Source organism: Felis catus, chromosome C1 (assembly GCF_018350175.1).
Source record: "Felis catus isolate Fca126 chromosome C1, F.catus_Fca126_mat1.0, whole genome shotgun sequence".
NCBI classification, from domain to species: Eukaryota; Metazoa; Chordata; class Mammalia; order Carnivora; family Felidae; genus Felis; species Felis catus.
The window spans coordinates 29,089,977-29,105,186 of NC_058375.1; the positions used below are offsets into that span (position 1 = coordinate 29,089,977).

The 15,210-nt window shown below is 48.8% G+C and overlaps 1 protein-coding gene across 1 annotated transcript; it reads left to right on the top strand.

Annotated features, from left to right (window-relative positions):
• The first annotated feature begins 6 nt into the window (after window positions 1–6).
• On the top strand, window positions 7–14,962 carry CDCA8 (cell division cycle associated 8). The gene is made up of 11 exons (XM_006934583.4): window positions 7–166; window positions 326–448; window positions 581–709; window positions 3,204–3,244; window positions 6,177–6,249; window positions 8,210–8,292; window positions 9,642–9,706; window positions 10,275–10,370; window positions 11,492–11,618; window positions 12,388–12,474; window positions 13,602–14,962. Exons 1-11 carry the CDS (start codon window positions 10–12, stop codon window positions 13,644–13,646), a joined length of 1,026 nt encoding a protein of 341 aa, XP_006934645.2. The 5' UTR covers window positions 7–9; the 3' UTR covers window positions 13,647–14,962.
• The last annotated feature ends 248 nt before the right edge of the window (window positions 14,963–15,210 follow it).

Consider the following 15,210-nt stretch of genomic DNA (forward strand, 5'->3'; position numbering starts at 1 on the left):
TGTGATTGGATGTTGTGGGACCCACCTAAGACGGCGGCTTCTCATTCGTCAGTCTGTGGCAGTTTGAATTTGGTGGCGGCGGTCGCACGTCCGGATAGCCACGGAGCCGCTCCCTCCCCTCAGCTGCAGCAGCGAGGTTTTTCTCAGCCCATAACGCGACCCGCAGGTACGTGCCTCGCGACTCCTTTATGCTCGGGCCTCCAAGGACAGGGCCTCCTACCAGCCCTACCTGTAGGGCGCCCTCCCGCCTTCTCCCGCTCCTCCGCGGCCCCCGTACTTTCCCTCCCCGATCTCGGCCGCTGACCCCCTGTGGCTGCGTCCCCAGCTCCCCGCAGCCTCCACCCGAGCGCCATGGCTCCGGCTAGGAAGGGCGGCAGTCGGGTCGCCAAGACCAACTCGTTACGGAGCCGGAAGCTCGCCTCCTTTCTTAGGGACTTCGACCGTGAAGGTAAGGGGCGGCGCCCGGGTCGTTGCCGCTACCCCGGGGCGATCGCGGGGGCCCGGCGGGCTTGGGGTGCGGGCAGCACGGGTTCCGGGCCGCGTTCGTGACCCGTGTTCTGTCGGCTCTGCCCTCTCGCAGTGCAAATCCGATCCAAGCAAATTCAGTCAGACAGGCAGAACCTCCTCAAGGAGATGGATAACCTGTACAACATCGAGATCCTGAGGCTCCCCAAGGTGCTGCGCGAGATGAACTGGCTCGACTACTTTGGTAAGAGCTGCTGGTTTCCCCCGGCCTCGGCCCGGGGCGCCTCTGTGGTCACCTGAGTGAGGTCTTCCCCGATCGCTTTCGGAAATTGCAGTCCTACCGCTCCCCCCGCCCTCTTGTCTCCCTTCCCTGTTTTATTTTCCTGCGTAGTACTTAATTAACATCGTCAACCCCCGCAGGTACGCGGACGTCCTTTCTAGGAGACCAGATAGTAAATATTTTAGGCTTTCTGGGCCAGAGGGTTCTCTATGGCAGCTACTCAACTCAAGCTGTTAACAGTTACGAAACAGCTGTAATGAATGGGCATGTATGTGTTCCAGGAAAATGTACTTATGGACACACCAAAATGTGAATTTTGCATGATTTTCACGTGTCACAGAGCACTCCCTTTCCTAAAATATTTTATCCCGTCATCTAAAAATGAATAAATGAGTAACTCAGTTTGTTACCAGAGCTCCGAGGGGAGGATAACCCCAAGCAGTGCGTTCCGTATCTTGTGGAAACTGTCAGTTTAAAAACTGAGCAAATCGGGGCGCCTGGGTGGCTCAGTCGGTTAAGCGTCCGACTTCGGCATGGGTCACGATCTCACGGTATGTGAGTTCGAGCCCCGCGTCGGGCTCTGTGCTGACCGCTCGGAGCCTGGAGCCTGTTTCCGATTCTGTGTTTCCCTCTCTCTCTGACCCTCCCCCGTTCATGCTCTGTCTCTCTCTGTCTCAAAAATAAGTAAACGTTAAAAAAAAAAAAACAAAAAAAAACGAGCAAATCAAATTGGGAAGTGCACACACTAGAGTTTTTTCTGCCCAGAGAAAAATCGCAGCCTGTTCACTCCCTTGTTAAATGTCCAAGGAAATGCAAGAGGCTGTCCTTTCTGCTGGGACACCCTTACTTTTCCTATTATCCTTATTATCACCCACTGTGTAGCCTCCTTCCTGACTAGAAATGCATGTTCTGTTCAAATAGTAGATATTTAATGACCCTTTGGCTTGCCCTTTGTTTGCACATGTCTACAAATATTCACGGAGCATGTCTCTGTCACGATGCTAGGTGCTGAGAATGCTTTGGGAAATAAAACAGACTTTGTCCCTACCCTCAGGAGCTTACAAGTTAGCAGAGGAGGATCATTTTTTAAAATGCACATGTGATTGTATAATTAAAATTATAAGTATCACAAAAGAGAGTAGTGGTCAGTAGGCACATTTAGAGACGGCTTCCTGTGCCAGACAGGCATTGTACTGAGTGTATTACGTATGTTAACTAATTTTATCTTCACAACAAATGTGTTACTTGTTAATATTGCCTCTGTTTTATAGGTGACAAAATAAAGTGCAGAGATGTTCGTTACTTTGCTCAAGGGCTCATAAACTAGTTAGTAGCAGAGTGTAGTTAAACCCAGGCATTCTGGTTCAAAGCCTGAATCCTTTTCTTTTTTTTCTGTTAAAAAAAATTGGGGGGGGGCACCTGGGTGGCTCAGTCAGTTAAGCGTCCGACTTCGGCTCAGGTCATGATCTTGCGGTTGTGAGTTCGAGCCCTGCGTCGGGCTCTGTGCTGACAGCTCGGAGCCTGGAGCCTGTTTCAGATTCTGTGTCTCCCTCTCTCTCTGCCCCTCCCCTGCTCATGCTCTGTCTCTCAGAAATAAATGTCAAAAAAAAATTTTTTTTTTAATTTTTTTTAATGTTTATTCAGTATTTTGAGAGAGAGAGCGAGCATGAGCAGGGGAGGGACAGAGACAGAGGGAAATACAGAATCTGAAACAGGCTCCAGGCTCTGAGCTGTCAGCACAGCGCAAGATGCAGGGTTAAAACTCACGAACCACGAAATCATGACCTGAGCCGAAGTCCGGACGCTTAACCGACTGAGCCACACAGGGGCCCCAGGCACCTTCAAAGCTTGAATTCTTAACGGTTCTATAGGACACTATGAAAGTTTCTAGAAGGAGGATTACCTCTACTTTATTCTACATCTAAATCTTGCACAGACCTCTTCCTTCAACATACACTGGCTACATACTTACTCTATGTCATATTTTTTGCCAGCAACTGTCCTCAAGGAATTCAGTTCAAAGCAGGGTGGACCCTTAAACAGCTCTGAGTAGTTGTTGGGTATGATGAGAATGAGCAACGAGCTCAGCACTTTGCAGCGATCTGTTGTGACAGAAAAATAAACCGAGTTTTGGATTTGAACTGAGTTTTGAAAGATGAATTCGAAATGTGTCAGGCACAGCGGAGTATTTCTGGTAGAAGAAATAGTACCAAGGCAGTGAGTCATAGGAGGCAGAGGCACATTTGGAAAATAAGAACTTTGGGGTGGTGGAACGTGGAATATGTTACGAGGGGGCCAGTCTAACGTGGAGAAAAATTAAAACTGGTTTGTGAATGTCCTTGATGTTGAACCAAGGGCTTTTAATCTGGTCCAGTTTTAGACAGATAACCGGTTATATCAGGGAAGATGGTTTATCGTTAAAATCCGATAGTAACTAAATAAAATGTTCTTTTTAAAGCCCTTGGAGGAAACAAACAGGCCCTGGAAGAGGCAGCAACAGTAAGTGTTGTCCTATTTTGGAACTGTGGTTCGTTTTTAAGTTTAATCCAGTCACAAAATCCAACCAGTGAGTGCTTACTGTGGAAGAGGTTTCATAGGGGATCTGTTTTGTTTAGGCCAACTGAAAAATTATGGTTATCCGATGTTGAGTCCATAAGGCCCAAATAGTTTCGTGCTACAAAAGGAGGCAGTTCTTTTTTGGCAGCCCTGCCCTGACCTCCGCAGGCAAAGTAGAAGCCTCAACTCCAAGTTTCTTTAAGCCCCTGGGCCATTACCTGATGACCTGGCCTGCTAGGTGTCAAGGAGACTCCTGCTCAGTATAACTCGTGTCATACTGTAGAAGCTATGCTCTTATTTGGGACTTTCAGGTTTCCTCACTCCCTCTCACCTCCTTCATCCCAGCATCACTATCAGGACTGAAGAGAGTAAGATGGGGAAGCAAAATAATTTAGATCTTAAGTCTGCACTGTTTAGTACAATAGCCACCAGCCACAGGTAGCTATTTTAATCAATTAAAATTAATAAAATTAAGACTTCAGTCCCTCAGACACACTAGTCACATTTCAAATGTTCAGTAGCCACACATGACTAGTGGCTCCGTATTGGTAGCTCAGAAATAGAGCATTTCTATCCTTGCAGAAAGTTCTGTTGTACAGTGTTGGGAACTAGTCCATAAATGGGCTTCACAGAGACCCTGAGCACTCTAAAATCATACATAAACAATGTGTGTATATACATGCATTGGTAGTATATCTGGGGAGAATATGTATTACAACCTCTATCAGATTTACAAAGTGAACCCAAAAATCTACATCCTTCTCTGCACTGATCAGAATCCCTTGGATTAGAAAGGACCTGACTATAAAGGGTATATAGTAGCATTGAATAGCAGATCTCCACTGGCCTCAGAAGTTGAAGGTATTTCAGAGCCAGTTATCCAGTCAGGAAAAAGCTAGAGAGTTCGGGGGTGAATATTGTAGGAGAGGAGTGGAGATAACTGAAAAAAATCAAGAGCTAGTAAAACATCCTCAGTCCTGGTTTTTTCTTTGTGTTATGTTCCCCCCATCTGCACACCCAGATCTAATGCATCAAAAGACTTAACCTCTGAGATGAATTATACTCATTAGCTAATGCATCACTCTCTTTTTAATTAATCAGACATACAGAACTACCAATCAGAGAGCTTCTAATGTTATATGAAATAGTGTCATCATACCAAATCAAAAGCAATTGTAGCCTTAGCTAATATGATTTGAAACTCAGGGAAGAAATGATACTTTGGTACAAAAGCTCATAATTATTAGGTATGGGGGGGGGGGGGGTCTCCTGAGACTATTTCCAGGAAGACCCACAGGGCTCAGCATATAGTCATTCTCATGGCTATGATTTATTATAGTGTGAGGATACAAAGGGAAATCAACAAAGGGAAAAGGTGCATGGGCCAAAGTCTGGAAGAAACCAGGCTCAAGCCCTCAAGAGTCCTCTCCCAGTGGAGTCACATGGAACACCTTAATTTAACACATGTCAAATATCTACCAGAAAAGCATATTAGAGACTCCATGCGCAGAGTTTTTCTTGGGGGCTGGTCACATAGCCATCTTCTGCCTAGCACATACCAAAATTCCAGACTTCCAGAAGGAAAGCAGCTATGCAACATAAGTCATGGTGTTTGTACAAAGCTTAGGCCCAGAGGAGCCATTCTTACCAGGGATGGTGGGAACCCTGAAATCCAAGTTCTCATGCAAGCCACCAGCCAGCCATGCAAACAGGCCTTCCTATGGGTATCAGTCTTGGGCCTGTTAACTCTTCTGCATGGTAGGTGATCAGTGGCCTGCCACCACCGATACCTTCATAACATGCCAGTTGTTTCTAGGGATGGCAGATAGTTGGCCACTACTTTCTATTCCATTAGCCATTTCAGACACCACTAATCTCCTACAGTGCTGTTTCTTACTAAGATTGGACAGTCTCAGAATCCTTCTTTGAGCACTCCACAGATTTGCCACCCATCTGGAGATGAAGCCAGCGTCATTCCTAGTCTGTAACAACTCTTCTGATATTTACACGTGCCCTACAAGGAAAGGTATAGGATCATGCCTGCTCGTGGCTGTTTTCATCCTTATAGGTAGTTACCACTGGGAACACTTAATTAGAATGACGGTGACTTTTTGAAGGGCTCAGGAGTACAACAGAAAACCTTATCAACCCTCTAGATTTTAAAAAATCAAGAGAGAGAGAAGTCTAATACAGCACCGAGTTAGAGAACGTGAATCATCAGGATCTTGTATTGTTTGCCAGTGGGACGTAATCAAGTGCGACGTCTTTGAAACATGATTTGGCATATCAAGGCTGAACATTTGTGTACCCACAACCCTCCAGTGCCCTATCCCTGAGGGTACAGCCAAGAGAAAATTTGAACATGTGCATCAGACACACGTAGAATATAGTTCAGAGTAGCAGTGCTGGTAATAGCAAAAGACTGTTGACAAGAGATTGGACAAATTCATTCTGGTAGAGTCACACAGTGGGCTATTACATGGCCGTGAAAACTAACTACAACTACAAACAGTGGTCAAAATGAGACCAAGTAAAATATTATTTCAGCACATGTACATTTGTAAAAACTTACACGCACCTTAAGTAAGTGAAAGGATAGTGGTTACCTCTGGGGAATGACAGGAAACTGGTCACCTCTGACGGGAGACAAGGATGTAGAACAGGGCAGAATACAGAGCTGGAAGCAAGGTACCAGCAATGTGTTAGGTCTTAGGTGGTACAGTGCATTTATGGGAATTCACCATATCTGTTATAACTAGTATGTAACAATCTTTGTATGTATCAAATAATATGTTTTTTTAATTGTTTCGAGTCTTAAAATGCTCCTCGTAGTTGATGGAATATGCCTGGTGTTTTCTGGCTGTGTTTGTCACAGGCTGACCTGGATATCACAGAAATAAACAAACTAACAGCAGAAGCTATTCAGACACCCTTGAAATCTGCCAAAAGTGAGTACTTTTCAAAACCCTTTGTTGAACTGAGAGAGTGGAGGCTCGGGTGGTTGGCTGGTTGCTCAGAGAGGCCTCGGGGGTAAAGCCTCTTCCCTCTAATGCCCAGTCTTCCATCTTGTAAATCCGATAACATGATTTTGGCCTCCGCATTGAGTTGATTGTATGCAGGACTGATAGGAGCAGACTCCCAGTGACGTGGGAGTGACAGTGAGAGTGGAAGGAGCGGGAAAGCTGCGTGGGGACCTTGGCCGCCTGCTGGCTCCCCCAGTTAAACAGGTTGGCGGGACTGAGAGGCCTTACGGGACAAGGTAAGGCCAGCCAAGGAGCTCCCGTGTGACCAGAAAGGTTAAGAGAATTGCAGAAGGACCTGTGTCCCATTGCATCATCCCACATTCCTGGATTCAGGGACCTGCTGAATCCAGGAATTCAGGAGAGAGGCTGTCCTGGAGGGACAGCAGGTTGTGGTTAGTGAACATGGACTCAGGACACATTGGGCTCTGTCATGGATTTTAAGTCACTGTCATTAAGCTTTCATAGCTCAGTGCATCCAAATCTTGTGAGGATAGGCCTGACCCACGGCCTGGATTTGGGGCTGCCCACCAGCGCACTTTCCCTGCTGGGTAGGGCCAGAAACACCGTCCGGTTCTTAGTCCATCTTGCTTTCCATCTTGGCCTTGTAGGGTGTGGGGGGCAGGAGATTTTCACTTCACCGTTGTCACATTCCCATGCTGCCTTGGTGAGATTATGACATAATTGGACTGGGGTATTCCTAGAGTTCCTCACCTGCACATTTACAATCTGTTAGGTCACTCTGGGTTATCTCTACACTTAGGTAATACTAGTTTCTCTTCTGAGTTTCACCAGTTTTGCTTATGTGGTTGGGGAGGGGAGGGGTCTTTTGATTTCACCCCTGGGAGCCAAACACACCAGGACCAATGTCATCCAACAGTAAAGATTTTTTTTTGGTGCTCCCTTGACCATTGGACTTTGACTACATTGTGCTGCTTCCAAAAAAAAAAAAAAAAAAAAAAAAAAAGATAAATATATTGTTTAATGTGTCAGAAAATAAAAAGCTGTCTAGTCTCATCCCCTGCCCCTCATGATTAGATGTGTGAATTTTCTCTGTGGAATCCCTGCTCAAGATTGTCTGGCTCGTGGTTGTACATATTTAGCAGTGACACTACTATCACTAAGCAGCTGCAATGCTTAGAAAGTTTTTTCTAATCTATGTAAATAATATTTGATTGTAATAAACAATACTTCTGACATGGGTCCAGTACTGTCCAAAAGGCTTTTACATTGATTCATTCCACAGACACTTAGTAAACACAGGCACAATTCTAGAGTTTGGGGGTACAGGGAGTAACAAAGACCCTGCTCTTGTGGAGCACATTCCAGGTCTCATAATACCCCTAGGAACTGACTATTCCCTTTTGTAGATGAGGAAACTGAGGTTCCACACTAAAAGCCCCATGATTTGGTTAGTGCTAAGACCAGGCCTCAAGCTCAAGTCTGGCTGACCCCAGCATCTGTGCTCTTACCAGAATGCTGGGCATCATGTGGGCTTTTTTAACCAGTCTGGTGAGTTTCCTCTGTCTAAACCTTCTTTTTAAAAAAAGTCATCTTGTATATTCAAAGTCTTTTTCTTAATTACAACCTCAGATTGCATAAGTTTCATTTCCTATAAGAAACATGAATACATGATAGGATGCTTGGGTGCCTCAGTCAGTTAAGTGTCTCACTTGAGCTCAGGTCATGATCTCGCGGTTGGTGAGTTCGAGTTCTGCATTGGGCTCTGTGCTAATGGCTCAGAGCCTGGAGCCTTTCTCAGACTCTGTGTCTCCCTCTCTCTGCCTCTCTTTCTCAAAAATAAACATTAAAAAAAAAAAAAAACACATGAAAACATTAAAGTTTATTCCTATGAGAAATATCACTTTGTTAAAACTGTTTCTTATAGCACGAAAGATAATAAAAGTGGATGAAATGATAGTGGAAGAGGAAGAAGAAGAAAATAAAAATAAGAGTCTTCAAACTGCAAGAGTAAGTAGGCACTCAGGTTTGAGGCTGGGAGAGGACAGGAGACAAATACATAATATCCTATTGCCCCACCCCTACCTGCCAGAGTTCAGTTTAGTAGAGAAGATCCCACTTAAATGGCTAAAAACAAAAGCGATCATAGATGTGTGTATAAGGTACATAGAACATAGAAGAGGAAGCTATCAAAGCTATTACCTCGCTGGTTAGGATCCACCAGGCCTTTAAAGGTGAGGGAGATTTCACTAGCTGAAAAAGAAAGGGAAGGGAAATCCACAAGGAGATAGGAAAGTTGCATTTAAGGAACAGGAAGCAGTTTGGGATGGCAAGGATGTAAGCTGTGAGGGTGATCTGCATAGAGTAGGGCCAGACAACGAATGGCCTTGTGTACCAGGCTTGGAAGTTTCCATTCCACCAGGTTGGTCATTTCAGATTGGTATTTCAGAACAATATGCAGGGTAAATGGGAGAGGGGAAAAACTGGAGACAAGGAACCCAGTTGGGAGGCCATTGTAATTCTTAAACGGAGGCACCGAGCCTATAAAAAGAGAAGGACGGTTTTGACATAATGTTCTAAAAGGGAGAATGAGCTTGGTGGAGGAAGGGAGGAAGCAGGGATGATCAAATGGTTTCTAGCTCAGGCAGCCATCATGGGTGGAAGGTGGGACATGGGAGGAAGAGCGGTGCAGGGGAGCAGCCACTGTCCCAGTTTTTGTTCCACACTTACCCGAGATTTCAGCCTGGAGCTCAGGGAGCAGTAGGAGGTTGTGAGACCCACTGTCTCCCATTGTGGGTGTCAATGAGGTTGTGCAGGGAAGGCATGGAGAGGGGGCTGAGGATGGGCTAGATGCTAGAAAGAGAACCTCATGAGGCAGCCTGCACAGGGACAGCCAGAGAAATGGGGAAGGTGGGGTGGAGGACAGGGATGGACAGAATTGTCAGAAGGTAAGGAGTGATCCTTGTCAGGTGCCCCTGAAGACTTGGGAGGGGTGAGGACTGCTGAGGGTTCCTTAGATTGGGCACCTGGGACCCCCTGAGTGACCTTCACAGCAGCACTTAATGGCAGAGTGACGGGGAGGTGAGGGGATGGAGAGGGGGCAAGCCAGGCCAAGTCAGTTCAAAAGAGATTTCCCTTTAATCTTGGTCAAAACCCTCTGCTTTGAAGACCCAGGCCTTAGTTGGTCAGTTTTGTTCTGTATTACCTAAGGCAACTTGATTCTGGGAGCAGACCTCATATTCGGTGTTAGTTTCCTTTTCCAGAGCTGGTTCCCCCTCCCCTACTTTTCTTACCCCTCCCTTACCTTTCCCCCTTTTGGGGCTTTTTATAATCACAGTTTCATTTGATTGTGAATCCAGGTCAAAAGGTGTCCTCCGTCCAAGAAGAGAACCCAATCCGTACAAGGAAAAGGCAAAAGCAAAAGGTAATGGGTTTCCCAGACTTCATTGTGTGTTTTGGTTTTACTGGGGAGACCCACTCAGCGTGGCAGAAATTGGGGGTGAAAGGGCTCTCGTGGCCTGTGCTCCAGTGGAACTTGAGTCTCCAAGCTGGAGGGGCTTCTAGAAATGAACTGACTCAGAACATTTCTCCAGTTCCGCCCATGTTCTCTGTCCTCCCCCACTTTTTTGGTTCGTTTGTTTTCATGCCTCCAGCCGCCGAGCTCCCGCCAAGAGGCCTACCGGGGGCTGAGAGGGTGCCTCCTTCCTCTTGTCCCGTTAGCCTGAGAAGTCGGATTCTGGAGGCTGGCCGCTCAGCTTCAGAGCGCTGGCTCTGCCCTAGTTGGCTGTGTGATCTCGGCCAAGTTGTGCGAATCAGTGTGCTGGAGTCTACATCCGTACGCAAGGATAACAGCTGTGTTTCCCGGGTTGTTGGGGAGCTTCACGAATGAGCATGTGTGAGGTGACAGTACCCAACACGATCGGGGCCTTCTGCGTGTGACCTGCCACGCTGCTGCTGTCATTGCGCACCTCATGGCCACTTCTTACCTGCAGGTCCAGCCACTGTAACACTGTCACCCCAGCTGGGGGCCGGTTGGAGTTGTCTATGGTGAAACCAACTCCAGGCTTGACACCCAAGTTTGACTCGAGGTGAGTGATGGGAGTGGCGCCTGCGTCTGGGTGGGAGCCCACCAGTTAACATCAGTCAGCAAAGAAGGGTGTGCGAGAAAACACTCGACTCCTCGGCCTGGCAAAGCGCTCTTGGAGGAGGGCAGCCGTCTCAGCTTCCAAGTGTTTGCCTCTCCCCTGGGTGCAGGTTAGCTGATTTCAGCGACAGAATGACTCTTTGACAAGAGGGAGGAGGACATTCTGCCTCTGATGACTAGGAAGCCTCTGGTGATTCTTGGTCTTTTCTGATTCTGACCAGGAAATGTAGTTTTTAAAACTGGGTAGGTACTCTCCTATACCCTTGGTAAGAGTGACAGTGGACACCACGTCACATCGGGAGACCAACGTAACCCAGGCTCTAAGCCAGTGTCTTCCAGCGGGCCGGTCAACAGGACAGGAAGTGCCGTCTCACCATTAAAGTGGATGTGCGTGTGCCGATGTGACAGCTTCGTGATCACGGGCGTCTCCAAGCACGTTGCAGAACAGCGTGTCCTAGACGATCCCATTTGTTTTTATATATATAGAACATTTCTGGAAGACATAAGGAATTGAGAGTAGGGATCTCTGGGGTGAGGAGAGGGAGGAAGCCTTCTACTTTCAATTCCCACTCTTGAACTGGTTTTCACATGAGCGTATAGCAGAGGACATGTAGAGAAAAACAGGTAGCAGAATTTTAACTGTCTCGAGAAGGTTAGGTTGGGAATTAATATGATGTAGTCTCTGGATCCTCCTTTTTTGACCCCGGAAAACTCTTGATGGAAGCACTTAGCCACTCTTGGAAATGCATTAACCATAGTTTATTTCTGGCTTTGTGGCTGGATGGATGACTGGCATCCATACAGAGCTTTGGACCTGAGATTTCCGTGGGTAAGAACTGACTTTGGCTAGATGTATGTTTGATAATTACAGCCTCCCTTCTCCAGCTGTGTTTAGTCATTACTGTTTAAAAAGACATTTTTTCCCCTAAATTTAGAACTCGCCTTCTTAGAAATGTGGGATTTGAAAACTACAGCTTGAGGCCAGATGGGGGCTGCAAGGGTTCACAGCGCCTCATGTCATTCAATCTGCCAAGCCATCTTGACGGGGATCTTCCCACTTTGTAGGGTCTTCAAGACCCCGGGCCTGCGCACTCCAGCAGCCAGAGAGCGGATCTACAATATCTCCATGAATGGCAGCCCTCTTGCCGACAGCAAAGAGATTTTCCTCACGGTGCCGGTGGGCGGTGGAGAGGTGAGTGTCTCCGAGGGATGCCGGGCCACCACGCTGCTCGCTCAGCCCTTCTGTCCTGGGCCCATCACCCACTTCTCACCCCCACAGTCCGTGGGGTGGCATGGATCCCGATCTCCACATCTCTGCAGGACTCAGAACCCAGTTTTCTCGCCCAGGTCAGAGGCCCAGGCTGGGATCCTTGCCCGGCTCCATGTTCCTATTTGTTCCTCAGCTAACATTTGCCCAGCTGCCTTGTGGCAGGCCCAAGGTGTAGAAGACACGATCCCTGCTCTCGAGAAGCTGTTCAGTAGTCAAGATAGGTTCACCGTCAAGAACAGGATTATGTGATGTGTGCAACACGGGAGGTTATTAAAGGGAACGCAGAGGAAGGCACCGTTGGGGTATGTGCCTAGTCTAGAAAGGGGACGAGGAGCTGTGTCTTCCACTCTGTATAACTCTGAGGGGTTCTGAAGCAGGCTGATACCCGTCTCTCTGGGTTGAATAGAGGAAGTTGCTGACCTCGGCTCCTCGGAGGGAAGGAAGGTGTATCTCAGATGTGTCTGCAGGGCATTTCTAAGCTAAAGTACATGCCCTTTATTCCCCGGGTGGTCCAGCCAAGGTCCAGTGATAAGCACTGATGTCACTGACGCCTCAAGGCACTCCTTGCCACTCCCTCCACCCCCCACCAAGTGTGGAGTATCACGGGCACCCCTGGGGCACACTAAGGCACTGGGTGGAGGGCCCTGCCCTAGGGGACATGGAGGTTGAACCCATTTTGCCCTCCACACAGAGCATGCGATTATTGGCCAGTGACTTGCAGAGGATGGACATCGCACAGCTGGACCCAGAGGCCTTGGGAAACATTAAGAAACTCTCCGTGAGTCTCGTAACCCTCCGCGACAAGATGCCGCCAACGGCGTTCTTAGTTTAGCCGTACTTGGGACTGTCTTTTGGGGGCTGGGCTTCATCTTTAGCACCGTGTTGTCCTCTTTCCCCCAGGGGATTTTAACCGTAATCCTACTTCCCTAGCTGCAATTCTGTCCCTAAATTGAGGTTGACCTTCAGTCCACCCCAGAGTGCCCGCCACAAAAGTTCCACAACAGAATCAAAATTCTGCGTCATTCAGGCAGTTGGTGTCAGTGTGTGAGGGCAGATTGCCGGAACGGAAACCTTCCAGAGGGAGGGAGGGGCTTGTTCCAAGGGGTCCCACGGAGTCCAAGAAAACGCCGAACAGCCAGGCCTCCGGAGCAGTGGGACCCTCCTTGACAGGAGTTTATGGAGGTGCACCTGTTCCTGGAGCGTCTCTGTCTTTGAGGCCCACGCACCCATTTCTCTGACATTTCCTCATTCCTCCCTTGGCAGATCATCTTCACAGGGCTCTCGGTTCCGGGCTGTGTCCTCCTTCAGTACTGGCTTGCGTGTGGCTTCAGGCAGCCGCAACTCTGACTTCACTAATGCCCGGCACTGACTGTCCGGCTTCTGGCCTCCGTTTACGTTCTCAGAAGGGCGTTGAATTGGCTCAGCCTTGGTCAGATGGGCCTCCGTGGTCCAGTCAGCACGGTCTCCGGGGGTGGATGGGAGCACTTGGTGCGAACACGGCTGCCCTAGGCGCCCCCCTACTGGGGGGGGTCTGTGAAGGGTACCTCCAGGGAGGGGGGCAAGGGCGGAGCTGCTTTCTCAGCCCGGTCCTGTGGAACGAGGGCCCCGTGCTGGGATCCCACACGTACCCAGCTACCCGAACCTAGTGACAGCCGTCCCCTAGCTGTGCCTGCAGCACTACTGTCTCATCTGAGATCTTGTTTTACTGCTTCGTTCAGATGAGGAATGGAGGTCCAGGACAGGTAATTCATTAGTTCGTGATATGAGTAGAGAACGGAGGGGCTGAGATTCACTCAGACCTGCTGACCCCAAGTCCAGTGCCACCCGAGGAGACTCTGAAGTGGCCAACAGGCAAGCGTGGCCGGTGCCGTGTTCACTCAACGACCCGCCTCCTTTCCTTTGTAGAGCCGCCTTGCCCAGATCTGCAACAGCATACGGACTCACAAATGAGGCTGCTGTCTCAAGAAGCCAAACTTGACAGGATGGACCTTCAACAGGCACTTCTGGGACCCTGAAGAGACTTCTTCCCTTCAGGCTTATTGTTTGTTGGAGCGTGAAGTTCCAGAGCAGGGAGTGGTGTTCCTCTGGGAGAATTTGGGAAGCGGGGGAGACGCGCTGCTCCCCCATCGGTTAGATAAAGCTTTGCTCTTCACACCTCCCAACCCAACTGCCTCCCGCATCCGTGCAGTCGAAACTTCCTGTCATTCGCCTGGCAGAATTCTCCTTCCTGCTCTGAGCTGCCACCTTCTGCCTCCTGTAACCCAGCATCCTCTCTGCCCCGCCCCTATCCCAGTGGAGGTGGCGTGAGAGCAGCTCATGTTCCCAGGAAGACCGCCTGCTCCCCCTCGTCGGAGAACCCTCTGCTCGAGGCTGGGAATTTTAAGCTCAGGGAAGCGTGAGCTCTGGGCCATGGGAGGACAGATCCGGAAAGCTGGGAGGAACTGTACAGATGGGAACAGGACAGCGGGACGGGATGTATCCTGGCAGTAACCACAGCAGAGCACATCTCACCCCGGCCCCCATCCCTGCTTTCTCCTGTGGTGGATACTAAATGGGCCTTCAGGATCTTCTACCCGCTGTGCCCAGTAGGCTTTTCCAAGCCGACTTGTGGAACAGTGTTTTGTATTTATCCCTTTACCGAAGACCAAAAATTGGTTTGGAGGCAGCTTCCATGTCTGGCTTCTCTACCTCCCTAGTTGGTAGGAATTTGGCTAAGACAATTCTAGGGCTTAGCTTAGTCTAGGGTTTTTATGGGACCGGCTGCAGAGGAACCGTCTCCAAGCTCTCTCTAGTCCAGTTGTCCCTGCCAGGTTCACAGACTTTGCAGGGACTGCTTCCTCTTACGGGGTTCATTGGGGGGCAGGTGTAACTTGCCTGGTGGCCTCACTCCCCATGTTTAGCCTGTCCTCCGGGCATTGACTAGTTAATCAGAGTCAGCACCAAGATCCCTGTGCTCCAGCCAGCACCTCCGCCCCAAAGAATCATGAGATGTGGTCCAAAACTAGGGGAGCCGAGAGTTCCCTCCCCGGGCTCGAGGGCACTGGGATCTCACGTGTGGCTCTGTGTTCTACCTGGTGTTACTTTGCTGCGTGGCCCTCCTAGCGATCCAGTCCTGTTGCAGCTGTATTCCTTTAAGTTGTTTTATTCTCCCTTTCCCGAGACTGTGCGTATTGTGTTCCTGAGCAATGGCATCCCTAAGCTGTTCTAATCCGAGCTACTGAAAGTTACCTGTTTTCAATAAATTGTGGGTTTGTTTTTAATCAGTATTCAGCCTGCCTGTCATCTCCAAGCTGTGCTGTCTGGACTAGAGACTGTTTGGGAGCTGAAGCTATCGAGTGGGGGTCCTCGAACAGCTGCTTTCCTCAGAAGCTGCGGAAACCCATCCTTAAGGCACAATCTGACGTCTGAAGAAGGGGCCCTGACCCCAGCATCCAGGGCATAGCTGACCCACCCCGAGCAGGTCTCCCCCAACACCTTTGTTCCATGAGCAAGAAATTGACATCCGGGAGGACAG